A 23,529-nucleotide genomic window follows, 5' to 3' on the forward strand; every position below is an offset into this window, starting at 1 on the left:
AAGACAAGTGATCACGGACAACTTTTAGCAACTACTTAGCATGTTTGCTAACCGTTTACACTTACCCAGGGATGTCAAATTCATTCCACAGAGGGCCGAGTGTCTGCGCGTTTTTGTTTTTGTCTAAGACCTAGACTAATTAGTGACCTTAACCTTAATGAATGAATTAATCAATCAAGTGCAAGGGTGGAGCAAAAATCTGCAGACACTCGGCCCTAACCCTAACCTTAATATGGATATGTATTTTCATCATGCAAAATGTACTTAAGAGCATTCGTATTTTTTGTTCAAAGCATTTATTCCTTTGAAATGTATTCCATAAACTTTTTTTTACATGGAATTTAAACAATACGTAAATCTCACACACAATGATTAGTTATTTTCTAATTGCATTTACTGTTAGGCAACCTTGACTACTTTGTTTGTTTTATCTATTGTAAATGATACATGCCAACCCCACTTTGAGATTAAAATTGAGATGGTGTAGACTATTGTAGGTTTATAATTTATGATGTATTAGTTTACATAACTATTCAGACCCATTGCTATGAGACTCAAAATTGAGCTCAGGTGCATACTGTTTCCATTGATTATCCTTGAGATGTTTCTACAACTTGGAGTCCACTTGTAGTAAGGTCCCCACAGTTGACAGGGAATGTCGGCACAAAAACCAAGCCATGAGGTTGAAGGAATTGTTCTTATTTTTTACTCTGCTGGTCTCGGGAAGAAATAGCGAGTACTCATTGTCCGAGACTGATTAAAAATGTCTCAGACCCCGAGACAAGACTGAGACTCAATATGTGGTCTCTAGACCGGTCTCGAGTACTACTACACTGCAATGCATACCAACTTGTGCATCCAACAGCCTTGTGTCTGAAGGAAGGCAAAAGTGCTTGTTTTTTGATGCTGACATGAAATATGTAAGCCACAAGGGGTCAGGATTATGCCACCATCTTGTTTCATTGAAATACATGATAATTAATCATATTAAATCATTGTTTTGATTGTTGCGCTTTAAAAAAATATATTTTCTGTTAGATATAAACATGTCACATATGAACTTGCTTGACTGTGCAAGTCTGACAAATGTCTAAATGTCATGCATTAAAATAGACTCATGGATGCAAAGTTCAGGTGTGGGGGGGACTATCATTTTATTTCCAATTAAAATGATATTAAAAATCAAACATTGTCAATAGGTGCATTCCTAGTTTGTTGTTGACTATTTTAGATGATTGGTATAATATTGCCCGTGTAAATCCATGTGTCTAAAATACGTAACATTGAAAATCTAAAACCATGTGTCCGGGAACCATCTACCACTTAAAATAACTAATGCACCTGTTCAAATGCAGAATATGGGAACAAACATAGCCTGATGAAAGAATATAGGGAAGCATGATACCAGAAATGTTACCAGACAATGTGGTCTAACAGAAGGTTGGCTATAGTTAAATCTGCACTCTATGCTTCCTCTAGTAGTCCACCCCACCCCACATCATGTTTCACATACCCAGTAGAACAGTGATCCTGTCATAATTTCAAATGCACTACAAGTATCATGACCAATTATATCTAAATGTAGTTGTCTACCCACACAAAACATAAATGGTCCCTTTTCTCAGTGTTGAAAACTACAAACAGCTCATCTTGAAATAAAATAATGAAGCATCCCTGGGAAGACTAAAAGCATATGTTCGCTCTGACTGCATTGGTGTAACATGTTGACAATTTACAAAGATACCAGTGTTGAGTACCGTTTACTATACTGTAACTAACCCCGAGGACAGAGAGCTTAGTAAAGCTAGGGTCCATGCAGCCTTCGGCTCAATTGGCTAACATGGCAAGCCATGACACCCACCATCTCAGATTTACATAAACTATTTCAGAACATTAGAAATAGATCAGATTAGCATTACTTCAAATTAAATGTCAACGAAATAATGTTGATCTGACAATGTAAGATAATTGTTGGCACCCAAATTGGCCCTTAACATTTTTAGGATTCACATCATATTCAACAAATATAGTACAACATCCAATTTGAACCAAACTTCTTCCTACCATTATGCAAGACATGAATAATCCATTAAAGTGGTAAAAAGCCACCAATGGAACCCCCACACACCTCCCACCCCAACAACCAGTATCAGTTATGTCTGACGAGCAGTATGGAGCTGCAGCTTGGAACACTACTTGTTGTGGGGGGAGGGGGGGGGGGGTCCTGATCCCGCAAGCTTACAGTGAACATACATATCCATACAACATTTAATGTAAGCTCGCGGGATCTGGCGGCGTTGCAAGGCTAGGTCCGTGGGAGGCTTTTGATCATTTTATTGGATTCCTCGTGTCTTACTCATTGTTAGGAGGAATTATGGTCCAAATTGGATGTTAGGTACTATATTTATTGACAATTATATAAATCCAATAAATTAAAATGGCCAATTTGGGTGCAATCAATTAGAGTCCCAGTGCAGTCAAATATATGAGGTTAGAATAATATACTATGAGGTAGGAAGAACACGGAAAATGATAATGGCCTTTTAGTGTAAGAGCTGTTTGAAAAGACAACCTGAAATTTCTGCCTGGGATGGAGTTTAGGCCTGCTTGGTGACGTCACCAGGTGGTAATTAAGTTAATAGACCAATAAGAAAGAGTTCCAAACATCTCTGCCAATAACAGCTAGTTTTCAGTTTTCCCCTCCCCACTGGGACCACTCTCCAAATTCTTGCTTGAGAAATGGCTCTTTGCTAAGGAGCTATTTTTGACCATTTTAATTTAAAACAATCACAGTAAGGTACTTAATTGCTACCCAGAAAATATTTGATACCGAGATAAACGTGACTGCATTGGGCCTTTAATTTCTCAGATATTAAATTATATTTCAACAAAATAATGTTTCAGGAACGCTAATCTTATCTGTTTCTAACTACAGAAACGATTACGACACAATCTGAGATGGTGGGTGTCGAAATCCTCTTACTTGTGCTTTTTGAGGTGGAACGACCCTCATCCCTGTTTATTCAAGCTGAACCAAGAAATCACCCACATCAGCAAAGGGAATGCATGCAGGATGACACTTTTTGCTGGAAGTTATTAATAAAACACAGTCAAAGTTGATTGCAAGACAACTTTTCACGGACTCCAAATTCATAATCACGACTTCCCTGCGACAGTTATGGATCACATAATAATAATAATAAATTACATTTGTAAAGCACTTTTCATTATACAGAATAATCTAAGTGCATAAAATAAATTTAAAAACAAATAACGTTTTTTGGGACAACTAGACCAGGCAACTGACACAAAGAACACAGTTGACGCTACAAGGGACAAGGACAAGCCCAGCTTTCTTTATCTAACTTTGCATTGTTGGAAAAGTAAGAATTTCACTGTCAGTCTACACTTGTTGTTAACGAAGCATGTGACAAATAAAATAGGATTTAAAAGCCTTCCTAAAGAGAAAGGTCTTTAGGCCCATTTTAAAGGAGCCCAGAGTCTGTGATGCCTTTCAGGTGGTCCGGGAGGGCATTCCAGAGGCTGGGGGCGGTCGAGCTGAAAGGCTGATCTCCCAAGAAGCTGAGCTTGGTCCTGCGGGCGTGGAGTCGCTTGTCCTAAGGGTGCATGTGGGGTTAAGGAGGGAGAGTAGTTATTTTTAGATAAAGGAGGGGCATTGCCATGAACACACGGGAATGTACGCAGGAGGGTTTTGAATTCAATCTGTAATGAGATGGGGAGCCAGTGCAGAGAGATGCCGCGATGGGGTTGATGTGATGGCGTTTCCGCACTCTCATCAGGATCCTGGCAGCTCTGTTCAGGATGTACTGGAGCTTCTGGAGACTCCTGCCTGGGTACCCGATGAAGAGTGTGTCGAGGTAGTTCAGCCGTGAGGAGATGGAATGGCGCTTTACGCGGTTGTTTGACGTGGCTGTCAAAGGTCAGGGAGGAATCAAGCTTTAACACCCAGACTGGAAACTGAGGGGGAGAGAGGCGTGTTCTGTCCTGCTATGGTGAGGTGTGTTATTGGTGAGTGCTGGACCTGACAGTGGGTGCCAACAAGCAGGGCCTCGGTTTTGCTGCTGTTCAGTTGAAGGGCGTTTTGCTTCATCAAGGCAGGTGTTCAGATGGGCACATGCATCAGAGGGACTTGGGGCAGGTTGGGACACGTTTGCCCCTCATAGTCAAGCATACAGTGTTACGGCATATGGATTAACGGACAAAATAATCGTCACATTAATGCCATTGGGGCACCACAGCCGGTTGAGTTAAATTGACTAATTCCCTTATAGGCACAAGTTCACAGGGTATACAGAGGAACACATGAAAGTGCCAGACTTGAGGAAAGTCAATGACCAAATACAAAGCGTGATACACTGGACTTGTCAGCTTGGGGAAGTTCTCACCCATAGACTCAAGTATTTTTTGAGTTTGAGCACTCTCTGCTGCCCAACAGAGGAAGTTCATCAACGCAAGCGAAGCAGAGCTCAGCTGGAGTGTGAGAATAGGCGTGCAGGGTGAGTGAGAGACTGGTTCTGTCTTTGGCAGAAGACATCCCACTATCCATTGTTCAGGTTCAGAGTGCATGCAAGCAGCCTAATATCTAGGGCTCCATCTCTGGGCTCACAGTCTGGTTTGTAGCAACAGTGAACCCATGGGCCTCCCATTCCTGGCTCACTTCTGAGGCCTCAGTATTACCCTCCTGGGCTAATGAGATGTTCTGCTCTGTACAGTGGCCCTCAGACTCCAGATGACTGCTCTCTTGGATTCTCATGTCCTTTAGCTCAACTCCATCACCCACTAGCTCTGAAGATTCATTCTCTAGGGTTTTTGCTGAGCAACTGTTGACCATGTACAAAATATCCCTGTCCTCTCTGAATTTGACATCATTGGTCCCCTGAGCATTGGATACCTTGGGTGTGATTTCATCATGTGAGGGACCTCGGTTAGTTTCGAGAATTACAGAGTCTGAGTTGTTGAAGGCCTTTTCTGCCTCTGTGCAGTCTGTTTGGCGATTTTTCTTCTCGGGAGCTGTCTCCATGTAGCCATTCGTCTCTTGTATTGCATTGTCGTTATTGGCAAAATCCTTGTTGTCGCTCTCCTTATGGCTACTCCCATCAAATGTTGTTGCCCCATCCCCAAGACTCTCCCCATCCTTTCCATTAATTTCCTCATCAATCTCAACCTCTTGGGTTGTGTCCAGCTGATCATCTACTTGTTGAACGTCCAAGGGAGCCTTCTTCTTCTGGGTTGTCTCATCTCCACTTTCTACCCTTTGAGTTGAGTCATCAACACGTTCCACCTCTTCTGATGTGATCTCATGACACTCTTCCTCTAGGCTGATCTCTATGTGGGAGTTAATCTCATCCATGTGCCCTTGGCTGTCCAGCTCAATGGCTGTTACTGTGTCTTTGTTGCTGTCCCCTTCCGAGGTTGTCTTCTCATGACTGATGCTTTCTTGAGCTTCCTCCGCAAGGCTAAGGTCCTCTAGAACTCCATCTCCATGAGTTTCCTCGTGGATATCTAGCTCTGGGCTACGCTGTTTGGGAGGGATCGTCTCTGTAGTCGTGTCAGTATTGTCCTTTTCTGATACATACTCCTTCTCCAGGCCTGTGGCCTCTTCCTCAGGTGTCTGTTTACGTTCCCCTTGGTGGATCAGTTCTTCGTGGCTATCTGGGTCTAGGTTACTCTGTTTGGGAGGGATTGTCTCTGTAGTTATGTCAGCATGGCTCTCCTCACAAATGACCCTCTCAGTCGTCACCTCCACTACACACTCCTCCTCCAAGCCTGTGTCCTTTTCACAGTGCACTTCCACAGGTGTCTGCAGTTGACAATCACCTTGGTGGTGGATCATCGCCTCATGGTCGAGCCTCTCTGGAGTAGATTCTTCATGGCTGCCCCACTTAAAGATAGTCTCCACTGGGCTGTGTATCTCCAGGATGGGCTCTGCCTGGACTACATTGCGGTCCTCCTGGGTGACCTCTGGGGAAAGGGTCTCCACAGTGTCTATGTCATCGGCGTCAGCTAGGAACTTCTCAGTCCGTAGGCCCTCTGGCTCACTGGAGGCGAGGTTCACAGGGCTGAGGGGCTCTTGACATTGCAGGGTAGGTAGATGAGGGGCAGGGCTGTGGGGAAAGAGAAGGCCATAGAGTACCACTACTCAACATAACCTTTATATTGGCATGTAAAACCTGAAATACAGGTATGGGTAACAGATTGATGCGGAGTCAGATTTTTCACTTTAAAAATGCATGTCAAACTAAAACCAATGATTGCAAAGTTAAGCAAAACAATGTAACTATTCACAAGGAGTACTTTTAACATATTTTTTTATAGACACATTTACTTCAAGAACAGTGCAGATGCAAAGCTTATAAACAGAATAACGCTTTGTGCTGTTTGTGCCGTCATTCTGTTACCTAACTTCTCATCTGCACTGTTCTTAGAGTAAATGTGTTTTTGTCCAATTTTCCATGATAATTGTTAAAAGTCATCCTCATTCTCTTACCGTAGAATTGCATGCATCTGCAAAGACTTAGGCTGGAATTCAATCCGACCGGCCCTTTTTGGCTCTGCACAATTTATAGGCAAAGTTAACCTAACGTTCAAAGTAAACGCTGAAGATGTCGGATCAATCGGAAATTACCTTTACATGTCCATTACGCTACAACGCGGGTGTTCCGCGGTCCAGATTGAATCCTGGCCTAAAACAATGTGTTAATTGAACACACTCAAGTCTATTCAGGAGCACACGAGGCATTTAAACTCAAACCTACGCCTTATTTGTGCCCGTGTGGACAGTTTGATCTGCTCCAGTTTTACCTCTCCATGGACTCATAAGGAACTGGAGTGAGACTAGGCTCCTGGGTCAAGTCCTCTTCCTGAACCCAGCCCTGATTGGACGAGGCATATGTGAGGATGGCCTCTGTCACAGTGTAGGGGGTGTGGCCCTGCACACAGTCTAGGATGTGACCAACCGGCAGTTGGGTTTGCAGGAAGAGGTGGAGCTGGCTGTCTGACAGACACACTGTCATGCTGCACACTCTGAAGAAAGACAAACAAGGTATGTTTGAAGAAAGACAAACAAGACAAACAATGCCATGCTCAATGCTGTGGTCTCTTTATCGTCGGCTAGTCATGGTACCATTTTTCCTTTGTGCTCATTCTAGGTGTGACAATGACAAATAGAGGGAACAAGCAAGCACTATAATTGAAATGGTGGAGTCATTGCTAATTATTAACTTAGGAGAGGAACTGACTTGTCCAGGAAGCACTGCAGGCCTTTCCTCCTCTTCTCCAGGAAGTCCTCACCACTGAAGGAGAAGAAGGACTTGCTGGGCAGGTCTGGGACAGGTCTATAGGACAGACAGGGACAGAGAATAACCCATAGCTCCCAGAACAGGACAACTTCACATTGGTGTTTGTAATTATTTTATAAACAAGCAGTTAAGCCAAGCACATTGGGGGACAATGCTATGACTTACACCAAGCCAGTGTTTTTCTGCATCCTCTTCTTGAGCCAGACAAACTCACTGTAGCGCCGGCGCACACAGGACGTCTTGGCAGTGAAGGACTTGCTGTTGGTCTGTGAGTAAAAAGAGATGGTGCACCATTACATCCTGCGGATACAGACAACGCCAATGGGAGTGAAAACATCAAGCCCAAACTAGAGAGCTGGACAATAAGGACAAAAAGTAATATTGCAATAAATTGACTTTCCATTAGTGGCAGGGCTCTAGACTAACTATTTCCGGGCCAAGTAACACATGAAAGAAGTTATTTATCTTACATGTTCAGGGACTGCATGATGGATATTTTGATGTGCAACATGTCAAAATAAGACTCAGAATTGTCAGATTTATTTTTGGCTCTTTAGAGATGATCTGCCTGCATATTTTTTGTGCATATTGGCCTAGGCTATATAATTCACCACTTGAGGGAGTGGGAACTCAAAACACACCAAATGTTATATTGCTGCTGGATAGCCATGTAATTAATCTAACAGTCAATTTAATGTCCTACAAAAAAGGTTTCATCATCTCAATTACAGTGCCTTGCGAAAGTATTCGGCCCCCTTGAACTTTGCGACCTTTTGCCATATTTCAGGCTTCAAACATAAAGATATAAAACTGTATTTTTTTGTGAAGAATCAACAAGAAGTGGGACACAATCATGAAGTGGAACGACATTTATTGGATATTTCAAACTTTTTTAACAAATCAAAAACTGAAAAATTGGGCGTGCAAAATTATTCAGCCCCTTTACTTTCAGTGCAGCAAACTCTCTCCAGAAGTTCAGTGAGGATCTCTGAATGATCCAATGTTGACCTAAATGACTAATGATGATAAATACAATCCACCTGTGTGTAATCAAGTCTCCGTATAAATGCACCTGCACTGTGATAGTCTCAGAGGTCCGTTAAAAGCGCAGAGAGCATCATGAAGAACAAGGAACACACCAGGCAGGTCCGAGATACTGTTGTGAAGAAGTTTAAAGCCGGATTTGGATACAAAAATATTTCCCAAGCTTTAAACATCCTAAGGAGCACTGTGCAAGCGATAATATTGAAATGGAAGGAGTATCAGACCACTGCAAATCTACCAAGACCTGGCCGTCCCTCTAAACTTTCAGCTCATACAAGGAGAAGACTGATCAGAGATGCAGCCAAGAGGCCCATGATCACTCTGGATGAACTGCAGAGATCTACAGCTGAGGTGGGAGACTCTGTCCATAGGACAACAATCAGTTGTATATTGCACAAATCTGTTCTTTATGGAAGTGTGTGGAGTGGCAAGAAGAAAGACATTTCTTAAAGATATCCATAAAAAGTGTCGTTTAAAGTTTGCCACAAGCCACCTGGGAGACACACCAAACATGTGGAAGAAGGTGCTCTGGTCAGATGAAACCAAAATTGAACTTTTTGGCAACAATGCAAAACGTTATGTTTGGTGTAAAAGCAACACAGCTCATCACCCTGAACACACCATCCCCACTGTCAAACATGGTGGTGGCAGCATCATGGTTTGGGCCTGCTTTTCTTCAGCAGGGACAGGGAAGATGGTTAAAATTGATGGGAAGATGGATGGAGCCAAATACAGGACCATTCTGGAAGAAAACCTGATGGAGTCTGCAAAAGACCTGAGACTGGGACGGAGATTTGTCTTCCAACAAGACAATGATCCAAAACATAAAGCAACATCTACAATGGAATGGTTCAAAAATAAACATATCCAGGTGTTAGAATGGCCAAGTGAAAGTCCAGACCTGAATCCAATCGAGAATCTGTGGAAAGAACTGAAAACTGCCGTTCACAAATGCTCTCCATCCAACCTCACTGAGCTCGAGCTGTTTTGCAAGGAGGAATGGGAAAAAATTTCAGTCTCTCGATGTGCAAAACTGATAGAGACATACCCCAAGCGACTTACAGCTGTAATCGCAGCAAAAGGTGGCGCTACAAAGTATTAACTTAAGGGGGCTGAATAAATTTTGCACGCCCAATTTTTCAGTTTTTGATTTGTTAAAAAAGTTTGAAATATCCAATAAATGTCGTTCCACTTCATGATTGTGTCCCACTTGTTGTTGATTCTTCACAAAAAAATACAGTTTTATATCTTTATGTTTGAAGCCTGAAATGTGGCAAAAGGTCGCAAAGTTCAAGGGGGCCGAATACTTTCGCAAGGCACTGTACACCCTCTGTTTAGCAGTGGTATTTCCTCAATGTTCAGAATAAATACTGTAATAATTTTTTACACTCAGAAAGCTGAGACTCTCCTCAGTAAGTCATTGTTTTAAAAACAGTGTTTTACATTTTAAAATGTTGTTCGACTGTCGTATGCTTGTGCTTATCAGAATGTATCTCTCCCTTCACAACATGCGCAAAGGGGGGAGAGGGAGTGAGAGTTGGCAGCGAAACAGGGACATGAAAGGGCAAGTTTTCTTCCATTTTCGACAATGTTGCAAACTAGCATACACAATAACTCTGCAAAATGTGTCCTAAACGGTTGGAAAACAATGACGACCATAACACGCAGCACCCCTTCTTCTATCGGCATGTGGGGGAGGGTTCTTGAAATGTAACATCCAATAAAAAAGCCAGAGGATCATTCTAGCAGTTTCGGCTAATACAAAATGATCTAGACCTCCAAAAGAAGCGTAACAAACAACGTGATTTCAAGGTATGTATGGCTATGTGAGACTGTTGATCAAATGTGACCCGTTTCAGGAAACTAGGTGTATGTCGTGGGTTACTACTTCACAGGAGAGTCATTCGAAAGTACTTTTTTAAAAAAAATCAAAATAGTTTTTTGGCAGAAATGCCTCGAACATGTGCACTTTCATGTGCCTTAATAACAGACTTGTATGCCATCTGTAAATATGAATAACATTGTTAAATTACAAGCCTAGTTGTTTAAGTCACAGAAAAAGGAAGCAACCTTCCTGCTACCCATGATTGGCTGAGATAATGAGTGGGCTGGACATGCCGAGAGTGGAGTTTGGATTGGTCGGCAATATCTGTCTATTTGAGCTGGTCAGTTTGTGTAAGTAATCCTGTCTAACGCAGCTTTAAATAAATGAAAAATGTATTGCGTAGTAAAACTTAACAAAAAGACTCAACTACAAGTATCCATTTCAGTAGAAAGTCACTGCAAAAACTGTTTCAGATCACTCTCGTCTAAGTGTGCCAGAGCGCAGAATAACTGATGAATTTACGAACGCTCAATAGCCGGTGTCGGTAAACGTAGGCAGAAAAGCGTAATTAAATTGTTGCCAGGAGCACAAATACAGTCAACAACGCTCTGGATTACATGAAAACAGCCAAACCAACTCTGCTAGGGCAAGTAACTTGGTCAGAGTTTTGGTAGGGGTTAAAGCTTATGAGGATTATTATGGCATTGCACATGGTAAATGTGAACCAGTGACTTGACGCCAAGCAAGCTATACAAACAAAATGGAAACGACACAGACAGGACGTCTTATTTAATGAAAGGGGATGCAGTCTGCCATGAAGCTTTCATCCACGTATACATACGGGTAAGAATCTAGCTACAGATTCAGATATTATACGTTCCTAATTTTGTCAGAAAGTTGTTCCATTGCAAGTTAAAGCTTATTGTTAGCTAGCTATATGTGGCTGGAGGTTATAGCAGATCACCTATCGGTAGATTTTTTTTAAAAGCAGACACTGAATATCCCTTTGAGCATGATCAAAGTTATTAATTACACGTTGTATGGTGTATCAATACACCCAGTCACTACAAAGATACAGGCATCCTTCCCAACTCAGTTGTCGGAGAAGAAGGAAACCACTAGCCCAAACTGTTCGAACTCTACAGACTGAAGTTGGCAGGTCGGCTGAACCGACTTCAGACGAGTCCCAAGATGCTTGTGGGAGTCGTAGAGAAAAGCGGAGAACACCATCATGTTCGTGAGAGTCTCCTCTTTCCATAGAGGGGTTTATAGGCCAAATTATTTGGACACTACAGAAGATTTTGTGAGAAGACCGATTTTTGGGGGTTTATCTCATGGTCTGGCAAACAACGCTCTAGCTCCGCCACCTTTCACAGCAGATGCGGAAATGCGACATTGGTGGATGCGGTGAATTGAGATGCATCCAATGCTAAAAAACTGATCTCTGGCTTAAACTTTTTATCCATTATGCTAATTACATTTCTGCGGGGGTGCGGACATCGACTCTAGGGGGTTAATTGGGGTGTCAATACTTTCTGAAGGCACTATAAATGCCCTTTATGCTTGCTTCGAGGTAAACAACACCAAGCCAAGCATGAGGGCCTCCGCTGTTCCGGATGACTGATTTTGCTCAAAGTGGCTGTAATCATGCTTGTCTCATCTCCATAGCGCACATCTGTAATTATGAATTCCTTTGAAAAGCTGGTAATGGCACACATCATCATCATCCCAGATAGCCTGGTAGGCCCCCATCCACCTGGCTGTAGTGGAGCGGGTCAAGAACTTCAAGCTCCTCTGTGTCCACATCACTGAGGACGTAATATGGTCCACACACAAACACACTGTCGTGAAGCAGGCACAACAGCGCCTCTTCTCCCTCAGGAGGCTGAATAGATTTGACACGGGCCCCCAGATCCTGAAGAAGTTCTACTGCTGCATCATTGATAGCATTTTGATTGGCTGCACCACTGCCTGGTATGGCAACTGCAATGCTCTCAAACGCAAGGCTCTACAGAGGGTGGTGTGGACGGCCCAGAACATCACTGGTGCTGAGCTCCCTTACCATCCAGGTAATTTTATACCAGTCGGTGTCTGAGGAAGGCCCAGAAAATTGCCAAAAAACTTCAGACACCCAAGCCATGGGCTGTTCTCTCTGCTACTTTTTACTTTTATTATTATCATCTATCCAGATGTCCATATTTATCTCAATTACAACATATTGAGCACAGTAATATGGTATTGGTACTCCTTATAGCTTACATATATTTATACATGTTTTTATTTTCTTTATTTAACTCCACATCATCGAGGAAGCGCTTTTAAGTAAGCATTTCACTGTAAGGTCTACACCGGTTGTATTCGGCACGTGAAATACAATTAGCATTTTACTGCATTACCTCCTGAGGAATCGATCAAGCAATTCACATGAATCCATTTTTCTTAGGCTAATGTCAGAAAGGGACAACCATGGTACATATTAAGAATGATACTTCACCTGCAGGATTCCATTGTATGTTTATAGAGAACAAAGTAAATACTAGATTGACAAACAATTTGAATGAAGCCCAATGTTAAACCTCCAGTATAAGCCTACATTAAACTGCTTGATGATTGCTTAAACCTTCATTACCATGAGTCAAACATCATGGGGAGAGAAAAGTCAACATCAGAGATGAACAAAAACACGTGAACATTGTAGAATTCATACCAACAAATGTTGTTGTTTACCTCCAAGCAGGGTACCATGGTTTGAGTGAAGACACATAGCATTCCAAACCACTTGCCATCAACTTTAGCGATATCATCTAGGTCTATTTGCTGATGGGAGTAGTAGGGCGGTGCGATGTGGTCAAAATGTCAATTCACTGGATTTTTTAAAAACATTTTTGACTGTATTTTATGCAACACGCAGTGGTGTGTACTCATGGATGCCAAGGGAAGCCAGGTTTCCCCCAAAAAATGAAAAAACATAAAATAATGTATCTGGTCTCTTTGTGTTTCATTCATTGTTAGAGGCCGAATGCATCTCACTGGAGAAAGCATCCGAAAGAGCAAAACAGAGCCCCTAAATGTATGCGTCAATCTGATGATGTTGGGTCCAAAAGAGTATGACATTGATGCCGCCCACAAGCATTTGGCCTCCCTTGATAAAAGAAAGTATAAAATAGGCAATCAGCGTTGAGCTCGACTGTGAATGGTCCTGGCACACAAGGGAAGCCAGTTTGGATATGGCGTCACTCCTATCAAATCGCATTGAGAGCATACGTCATTGACAGAAACAACTTGAATTGTTGCATGTTGTTGTCATCCGATGGATAAAAATTGCCCCTTTGTTAAAGTTAGCCATGGATGGAGATAGGGATTTGTGTTTACTTAATTCTCTGTACTGGCCAATGATTATAATGGTGATTCTGATTCAACCATTAATTCATGCATTGTTGTGCCCCTACCCAGAGAGGATGGAAGTTCAATACGTAACTAGATATATAAGACTATTGTTAACTATCTAACGCTGCCCATGAAAGGAAGTTTGGCTACCGAACAAGCATTTTAGCCAGGTAGCCTAGGACAACAAGAAATAAAAGCGTGTACTGTATAACAGAGTGATAGACCGTTTCGCCAACATGAAAGAGAGGAGGATGGCATTGGTGTTTCTATACAAGTAGGTAGAGTCAACATGTTTTTTCTACTTGCACGAACACACCCGCACACAGGAATCAGAACAATGGGCAGCCACATAATATTTAGCTTATGTTGACTGGACTAAATAGTGTTTTGTATCTTTAGTTCTCACTGTATTAGACTAAGCATACGGTGTAAACGGAAAGTATTGAGACCCCTTCACTTTTTCCACATTGTTACGTTACAGCCTTATAAAATGTATTCAATTTTTTTTAAAATCAATCTACAAACAATAATGACAAAGCAACAACAGGTTTAGACTTTTTTTTGCAAACGTATGAAAAATATAAAAATGAAATATCACATTTACATAAGTATTTAGACCCTTTACTCAGTACTTTGTTGAAGCACCTGTGGCATCGATTACAGCTTGGAGTCTTCTGTCTTCTGTGTATGACGCTACAAGCTTGACACACCTGTATTTGGGGAGTTTATCCCCTTCTTCTCTGCAGATCCTCTCAAGCTCTGTCAGGTTGGATGGGGAGCGTCACTACACAGCTATTTTCAGGTCTCTCAAGAGATGTTTGATCGTGTTCAAGTCCAGGCTCTGGCTGGGTCACTCAAAGACATTCAGAGACTTGTCCCGAAGCCACTCCTGCGTTGTCTTGGCTGTGTGCTTAGGGTCGTTGTCCTGTTGGAATGGTGAACCTTTGCACCATTCCGAGGTCCTGTGCGTTCTGGAGCAGGTTTTCATCAAGGATCTCTCTGTACTTTGCTCTGTTCATCTTTCCCTCGATCCTGACTAGTCTCCCAGTCCCAAATATCCCAAAAGCATGATGCTGCCACCACCAAGCTTGTTCAATCTTGGTTTCATCAGATCATAGAATCTTGTTTCTCACGGTTTGAGAGTCCTTTAGGTGCCTTTTGGCAAACTCCAAGCGGGCTGTCATGTGCCTTCCATCTGGCCAATCTACCATAAAGGCCTGATTGGTGGGTGGAGTGCTGCAGAGATGGTTGTCCTTCTGGAAGGTTCTCTCATCTCCACAGGCGAACGCTGGAGCTCTGTCAGAGTGACCATCGGGTTCTTGGTCACCTCCCTGACCAAGGCCCTTCTCCCCCGATTGCTCAGTTTGGCTGGGCGGCCAGCTCTAGGAAGAGTCTTGGTGACTCAAAACTTCTTCCATTTAAGAATGATGGAGACCACTGTGTTCTTGGCGACCTTGGGTACCCTTCCCCAGATCTGTGCCTCGACACAATCCTGTCTTGGAGCTCAACAGACAATCCCTTTGACCTCATGGTTAGGTTTTTGCTCTGACATGCACTGTCAACTGTGGGACCTTATATAGACAGCTGTGTGCCTTTCCAAATCATGTCCAATCAATAGAATTTATCACAGGTGGACTCCAATTAAGTTGTAGAAACATCTCAAGGCTGATCAATGGAAACAGGATGCATCTGAACTCAATTTCGAGTCTCATAGCAAAAGGTCTGAATACTTGTGTAAAAAAGGTATCCCGTTTTTTTTTTAAATCAATTTGCAAACATTTCTAAAAACCTGTTTTCACTTTGTCATTATGGGGTATTGTGTATAGATTGATGAGGAACATTTTTATTTAATCAATTTTAGAATAAGGCTGTAACGTAACAAAATGTGGAAAAAGGGTAGGGGTCTGAATACTTTCTGAATGCATTGTAGGTGATTTGATGATGTTCAAGTTGAAATGGACCTGGAATAGTGGACCGTTTTCTTTGCGACTTGCGGTAACTCTGTGGTTCTAACTCCTCGATCACACCTACAGCGTCATTTCGCAAAATGGTACGCAGCATCATCATCTGGATATGTGTGCATCAAAAGTGACTGCCAGTGATTTTACCCACGCACAGCTACTGGCAACACATACATTCTAAGTGATGTCAATGAGTCTTTCTCTATTCTGATTGTTTTATACTGTTCAATTCAACTTCAACCTAAAATAATTGCCTGCATTTCCACACTGCCACGTAGGGTTGCACGATATTGGCAAAAAAGCAAGGCCTTATTTTAAACCAAATGTTGCAATTGTGATTTCACTTGTGATTTAGAGCAAAACACTTGGGTGAACTGTTAGCATCATGGAAATAGAATGTTTATTCTAATTCTATAACTGAATAAATAATAGTGTTGTTTGACATGACAACGAATGAAAAGGCCAGGGAGGAGTTATTGTTACAGGGTAAGAACCAAAGTGATGTTCAGTGTTTCCCAGGGGACCCTATAATCGTTGGCTACATTACGATGCGCTCGTAAATTCACTCTGGCTATCTACTCCGATTTCAGAGCATTCTCGTCTGAGTGTGCTAGAGCGCAGATTAACTGATGAATTTACGAACGCTCAACACTTGTTGAATATGGCCGGGAGCAGAAGTTACAGTCACCAACGCGCTGGATAACATGAACACTCTAACCTGCTCTGCGAGGCCAATAAAATGGTCAGAGTGAGATTCTCTCATTTGTGTATGGAAGTAGCTAGCAAGATAGCAAAAGCCAGTTTGCTTGGGTGCTTTACTGCCGTTGAGGTCAGAACACTCGTATCAACCCTATTCTTCGGCCCGAGAGTCCAGTGTGCACTCTGAAAGCGCTGACAGCGAAACGCTCTGAATTTATGAACGCCCAAAACACACTCTGGCACTTGTCTCCAGATTGAATTTACGAAAACACCTTAAATGTTTCTTCATGTAGCCAACATATTAATGCTTTGCCTATTCCACTTTGAATTGTAAGATACTGTTGCTTTGCCTATTCCGCTTTGAGTTGTAAGATACTGTTGCACAATCAACATGCTGATTTAGCCTACAGTACTCGTACTGGTATCAGGCTGTGTTAGCTAGCTACGTTTGCTCTGACTCAGTACATTTATTAGCTGGCCAGCTAACTATCGATTAGCAGCTAACACGACTTAGTTTTTCTTGCTAAGAAAATACAAACTAGCTGTTTGCAGATGTAAGAAACAAACGAATAGTGTAATAATATAACCCTGGTGAATTTATATTGAGAAGCTAACTGGAAACATTGTTGTAATCAACATTGTTGCATGTGCTGCATTGCCCATGCAGACTGAATTCAAGTGTATCCTGGTCAAGCAACAACAAATGCGCTCCTTGAGTGACAGGGGGCGGGGCTAGATCTGTGTGGAAAGCTGCATGGAGAAAGGAATGACCCAAGTAGCGGTGTAAACTATAAAGGATATTACACACCGCATATCACATTTGAAAAAATAAAAACATTCAAATACCGTTATAGAAGGTAAAGTAAAAACCCAGACAGGTCCGTGCATAAATACCGGTATACTGTAACATACGGTATACCGCCCAGCCCTAGGGAGTAGTCATTTGTTTTTTCTGATCCTGACTCATTGTTAAGTTTGTTTATGGTGAATGGATACTCACGTGAAGGAATATCTTGAAGTCCACGTACGAGTTCCAAGAGCCTTCATTCTGAACCCGAGGGTCTTGGACCCGCACTGCAACAAATTCCTGCAGAGACAAACAAAGAAGTGGTTTCACTAACAGAGGGAACTACAGGCATTTACTTTAGCTAAATTGATGAATCAACGGCTTGAGCACTGCAATGAGGAAGTGATACACCATGGTGTAGGTGGTTCCAAGTCATGGATGGCTCTTGTCCCACTACTGTATATACTTTTTTTTCATCCAACAATTCTTTGTTAACCTGAGGCTACAGCGGAGAAGAGGATCAGGATAAAAGAGTGAATGATGTTAACTTACATCTTCTTCGTGATTCTTCATCATCCTTATGTAGGCTGCACAGGAGACATCTGCCAAACAAAGAAACCAAAGAATCATTAAAAACAATTCAGCAAGTGGGAAAGGACTCAGCCAATGCTTCTCTTCCGCAGGTTGTGCCGCTCAAGTCTTACTAAAGTACTCATATGTCTCATCCTCTACTTTTAGGAGGACAACATTTCAGGGCCAAAAGAAGTTGTGAACAATGTATGCATGGATAACATCTCAAATGCAGTTAGTATTTGACTTCTCTCTTCTTTGATGTTAGCCATGTTGGGAACAGAAGAGACAACTGGGATGAATTCCTTCACTTGCCCTTTCTCCTGAAGATAAACGCCCTCCTCTTTATAGTACAGACACTGCATTGGAAAAAGGTTTAACTCTCCCACCACCAATCACTCCCCACTTCTGTGTAAGAAAAGGATTTTGCAATCCATGATGATTTGATACATGCATGTCTTTGACTGTAGCCACATTCTATAAACGAATTTTCATAAAATTCAAGTCACTCTGACACTAACAGTTCATCTAGCTCTATCTAGCAAATGTGTGGGTAACGTTAAACAAACTGATGAATGATGTTTTGGATTGACTAATGCAAGGCTAGTTACTTACTTCTAAATGGTAGTCAGGGTATCACGTCTTCTTAAAAACTTGTTTTGAAAGAGCCGCAAATAATTAGCTAGTAATAATTAGCTATTTAGTTTGTAAGAAGTACAGCTATAACAAACGTTATCTAACTCTGCTGAGCTATTCATGAGTCAGAGGTTTTTGTACAAATGATGTCATGTCACGAAGGTCTTAGAAAGTACATAGACTGTGCACTACCACAGATCTGTATCTTTAGTAAAAACTCTGTCTACAATTATGGCGAATTCCAACCAAATCCTTACCATGCAAAGATCTGTGGAACTCGGCGCAGCATCAACTCTATTTTTGTTATCTTTGTGTGAAGCAGGCAAAAATAACAAAGTACTTCCGGGTAACATGTTTTTTATTTTCTTCTTCGGTATCATGGCGTTTGAACATTTTGTTTGTGCATGCCGCCACCTACTGTGCGGTAGTGTGCATTCAATCAAATCAAAATGTATTTGTCAAATGCGCCGAATGCAACACGTGTAGACCTTACAGTGAGTGACCTTACAATGAAATACTTACAATCCCTTAACCAACAATGCAGTTAAGAAAATTATGTATTAAGAAAGTATTTACTAAAATAAACTGAAGTTAAAAAAAAGTAAAATTTAAAAATTAAAAAGAAGGAAATAGCTTGCTGCTACATTACCATAAACATTGCACCTGAAACAACGCAGTTAACTGATATTGCCTGTCAGAGTCTCTGACTCAAAGGTTCATGGATTTTTGGAATCCTTTAGAATAAGTGTCATGTTGTGTATACTTTGTAAATTAAGAATTAGTGTGAAAATAATGGAAAATGTGCACAATTATGAATATATTTTATAATACTTAGCATACAAAGAATAATCCAAAGTATTTATGTAAGATATGTGATGTATGTGTTCATTCTTTATTTTTTCAAGCCTAAATGGTCAACAGGGTTTTTTTTTGTGTGTACTCCTATCATTAATTGCAATTATGTATGGTGCAATATGTACTGTATGTGCAATATGAAAAAACCTACTGCATTTAAGCTGATTGGCAACTCTTTAAGAGTGACTAAATGAGCAGAGAAGCGTTCTAGATAAGTTGCAGGGGTTTGATCTTACAAGCGGGGAGCCCAGCCAACAGCGAGTTGCAGTAGTCCAGACAGGAGATGACACGTGCCTGGATTAAGACCTGCACTGCTTCCTGTGAGAGTGTAGGGTTATTTTTGCCTTAGCACTACACAGCTGATTCAAATGATCAACTCATCAATCTTCAAGTGGTATTTATGTATTCATTTGTTAAGCTATCCTTGATATGATCCTGCTATTGACACATGCTACACATGCACATGTGTGTGTGCACATGCATCTATCTATCCAATGGTATCATGATGTGTTGTAAGGGATATTATATTTGAGTAATCCACAATGACCTGGTGATGTAAAAGTCTAATGACATTATCTTCCATATTCCTACAGATTCCTTGTAACTGGAGATTCCTCAAAATGATTGCCTACAGTTGCCATGTAAGGTTGGGTGACCAGGTCCATCTGGGACTGCCTCTTGGGGGAATTAAGGCATGTGAAGGTTACCTGTGTCCTGCATAACTTCATGAGGATGGACACGAGGAACAGAAGGGGGTCTGCAGCTCGCCGTGTGCCAGAGGAGGAGTCTGCTGCTCTGCAGGATGTTTCAAGGATGGGTTCCAACAACGCACAAGCGAGGCAATCTGTGTGCGGGAGATCTTCACCTCCTACTTCGAAGAGGGTGCTGTTCCCTGGTAACAACATAGACTACACTATGCACAACCAAAGGCTCTTTATAAGCCTTCCACATTGCAATAAGAGTATTCTTCCATTTACTTAGCTATGTCAACTGCAATTATTAAATTCCCAGTTTCTCTCCCTTGGATATCAACTCAGGTGAGGGTTCTGTTTAGGTAAGGGTGTGATGTCTGTACAAGAACAGTCTATTTTAAGTCACCATATTGAAAAAAAAAAAATACAACAATTAGACACCCTATAACCTACACACCAGCAGCGGTCAGTGATGTTTAAGATTGGGGAGACCGATTCATTTTTTAAAATCTTATTATTTTTTATTTTTTTCTTGAACATGGATTTATTTCTATTACCGCATATTGGATGACTGTCATTCATATTCCGTTCACCCAGTACAATGTAACAGCGATAGGTTTACGCTACTAGATGATACTCAAATGTTCCCTATACCCATCATGAGGTTGCTACAACCTAGCCTATGAATTAAAGTTTACAATGTACAGTTGAAGTCAGAAGTTTACATACACCTTAGCCAAATACATTTAAACTCAGTTTTTCACAATTCCTGACATATAATCCTAGTAAAAATTCCCTGTCTAAGGCCAGTTAGGATCACTGCTTTATTTTAAGAATGTGAAATGTCAGAATAATAGTAGAGAGAATGATTTATTTCAGCTTTTGTTTCTTTCATCACATTCCCAGTGGGTCAGAAGTTTACATACACTCAACTAGTATTTGGTAGCATTGCCTTTAAATTGTTTAACTTGGGTCAAACATTTCAGGTAGCCTTCCACAAACTTCCCACAATAAATTGGGTGAATTTTGGCCCATTCCTCCTGCCAGAGCTGGTGTAACTGAGTCAGGTTTGTAGGCCTCCTTGCTCGCACACGCTTTTTCAGTTCTGCCCACACATTTCTATAGGGTTGAAGTCAGGGCTTTGTGATGGCCACTCCAATACCTTGACTTTGTTGTCTTTAAGCCATTTTGGCACAACTTTGGAAGTATGCTTGGGGTCATTATCCATTTGGAAGACCCATTTGCAACAAAGCTTTAACTTCCTGGCTGATGTCTTGAGATGTTGCTTCAATATATCCACATAATTTTCCTCCCTCATGAGGCCATCTATTTTGTGAAGTGCACCAGTCCCTCCTGCAGCAAAGCACTCCCACAACATGATGCTGCCACCCCCGTGCTTCACAGTTGGGATGGTGTTCTTTGGCTTGCAAGCCTCCCCTTTTTCCTCCAAACATAATGGTGGTCATTATGGCCAAACAGTTATATTTTTGTTTCATCAGACCAGAGGACATTTCTCCAAAAAGTACCATCCCATATGCAGTTGCAAACCGTAATCTGGCTTTTTTATGGCGGTTTTGGAGCAGTGGCTTCTTCCTTGCTGAGCGGCCTTTCAAGTCATGTTGATTTAGGACTCTTTACAGTGGATATAGATACTTTTGTGCCTGTTTCCTCCAGCATCTTCACAAGGTCCTTTGCTGTTGTTCTGGGATTGATTTGCAAGTTTCACACCAAAGTACGTTAATCTGTAGGAGACAGAACGCGTCTTCTTCCTGAGCGGTATCATATTTTTTTTATTTTTATATAGCCCTTTGTACATCAGCTGATATCTCAAAGTGCTGTACAGAAACCCAGCCTAAAACCCCAAACAGCAAGCAATGCAGGTGTAGAAGCAGGTGGCTAGGAAAAACTCCCTAGAAAGGCCAAAACCTAGGAAGAAACCTAGAGAGGAACCAGGCTATGTGGGGTGGTCAGTCCTCTTCTGGCTGTGCCGGGTGGAGATTATAACAGAACATGGCCAAGATGTTCAAATGTTCATAAATGACCAGCATGGTCCAATAATAATAAGGCAGAACAGTTGAAACTGGAGCAGCAGCACGGCCAGGTGGACTGGGGACAGCAAGGAGTCATCATGTCAGGTAGTCCTGAGGCATGGTCCTAGGGCTCAGGTCCTCCGAGAGAGAGAAAGAAAGAGAGAAAGAGAGAATTAGAGAGAGCACACTTAAATTCACACAGGACACCGAATAGGACAGGAGACATACTCCAGATATAACAAACTGACCCTAGCCCCCCAACACATAAACTACTGCAGCATAAATACTGGAGGCTGAGACAGGAGGGGTCAGGAGACACTGTGGCCCCATCCGAGGACACCCCCGGACAGGGCCAAACAGGAAGGATATAACCCCACCCACTTTGTCAAAGCACAGCCCCCACACCACTAGAGGGATATCTTCAACCACCAACTTACCATCCTGAGACAAGGCTGAGTATAGCCCACAAAGATCTCCGCCACGGCACAACCCAAGGGGGGGGGGGGTGGTGCCAACCCAGACAGGACGATCACATCAGTGACTCAACCCACTCAGGTGACGCACCCCTCCCAGGGACGGTATGAGAGAGCCCCAGTAAGCCAGTGACGCAGCCCCTGTAATAGGGTTAGAGGCAGAGAATCCCAGTGGAAAGAGGGGAACCGGCCAGGCAGAGACAGCAAGGACGGTTCGTTGCTCCAGAGCCTTTCCGTTCACCTTCCCACTCCTGGGCCAGACTACACTCAATCATATGACCCACTGAAGAGATGAGTCTTCAGTAAAGACTTAAAGGTTGAGACCGAGTTTGCGTCTCTGACATGGGTAGGCAGACCGTTCCATAAAAATGGAGCTCTATAGGAGAAAGCCCTGCCTCCAGCTGTTTGCTTAGAAATTCTAGGGACAATTAGGAGGCCTGCGTCTTGTGACCGTAGCATACGTGTAGGTATGTACGGCAGGACCAAATCAGAGAGATAGGTAGGAGCAAGCCCATGTAATGCTTTGTAGGTTAGCAGTAAAACCTTGAAATCAGCCCTTGCTTGGACAGGAAGCCAGTGTAGGGAGGCTAGCACTGGAGTAATATGATTACATTTTTTGGTTCTAGTCAGGATTCTAGCACTAACTGAAGTTTATTTAGTGCTTTATCCGGGTAGCCGGAAAGTAGAGCATTGCAGTAGTCTTACCTAGAAGTGACAAAAGCATGGCTTAATTTTTCTGCATAATTTTTGGACAGAAAGTTTCTGATTTTTGCAATGTTACGTAGATGGAAAAAAGCTGTACTTGAAATGGTCTTGATATGTTCTTCAAAAGAGAGATCAGGGTCCAGAGTAACGCCAAGGTCCTTCACAGTTTTATTTGAGACGACTGTACAACCATTAAGATTAATTGTCAGATTCAACAGAAGATCTCTTTGTTTCTTGGGACCTAGAACAAGCATTTCTGTTTTGTCCGAGTTTAAAAGTAGAAAGTTTGCAGCCATCCACTTCCTTATGTCTGAAACACATGCTTCTAGCGAGGGCAATTTTGGGGCTTCATCATGTTTCATTGAAATGTACAGCTGTGTGTCATCCGCATAGCAGTGAAAGTTAACATTATGTTTTCGAATGACATCCCCAAGAGGTAAAATATATAGTGAAAACAATAGTGGGTCCTAAAACGGAACCTTGAGGAACACCAAAATTTACAGTTGATTTGTCAGAGGACAAACTATTCACAGAGACAAACTGATA

At 42.1% G+C, this 23,529-nt stretch overlaps 1 protein-coding gene across 2 annotated transcripts; it reads right to left on the reverse strand.

Annotated features, from left to right (window-relative positions):
* Positions 1-279: 279 nt before the first annotated feature.
* LOC139376405 (uncharacterized) lies at positions 280-18,531 on the reverse strand. Of its 2 annotated transcripts, none has more exons than XM_071118968.1 (7): positions 18,208-18,368; positions 17,575-17,624; positions 17,236-17,322; positions 7,485-7,585; positions 7,260-7,355; positions 6,823-7,044; positions 280-6,125 (listed from the first exon to the last, which is right to left on the reverse strand). In XM_071118968.1, exons 2-7 carry the CDS (start codon positions 17,596-17,598, stop codon positions 4,604-4,606), a joined length of 2,052 nt encoding a protein of 683 aa, XP_070975069.1. In that variant the 5' UTR covers positions 17,599-17,624; positions 18,208-18,368; the 3' UTR covers positions 280-4,603. The 2 variants fall into 2 exon arrangements, with proteins under 2 accessions (XP_070975069.1, XP_070975070.1); XM_071118969.1 differs by lacking the exon at positions 18,208-18,368 and adding an exon at positions 18,486-18,531 and having other exon boundaries at positions 286-6,125.
* Positions 18,532-23,529: the final 4,998 nt, after the last annotated feature.

The sequence above is a fragment of the Oncorhynchus clarkii genome, chromosome 20 (assembly GCF_045791955.1).
Source record: "Oncorhynchus clarkii lewisi isolate Uvic-CL-2024 chromosome 20, UVic_Ocla_1.0, whole genome shotgun sequence".
NCBI classification, from domain to species: Eukaryota; Metazoa; Chordata; class Actinopteri; order Salmoniformes; family Salmonidae; genus Oncorhynchus; species Oncorhynchus clarkii.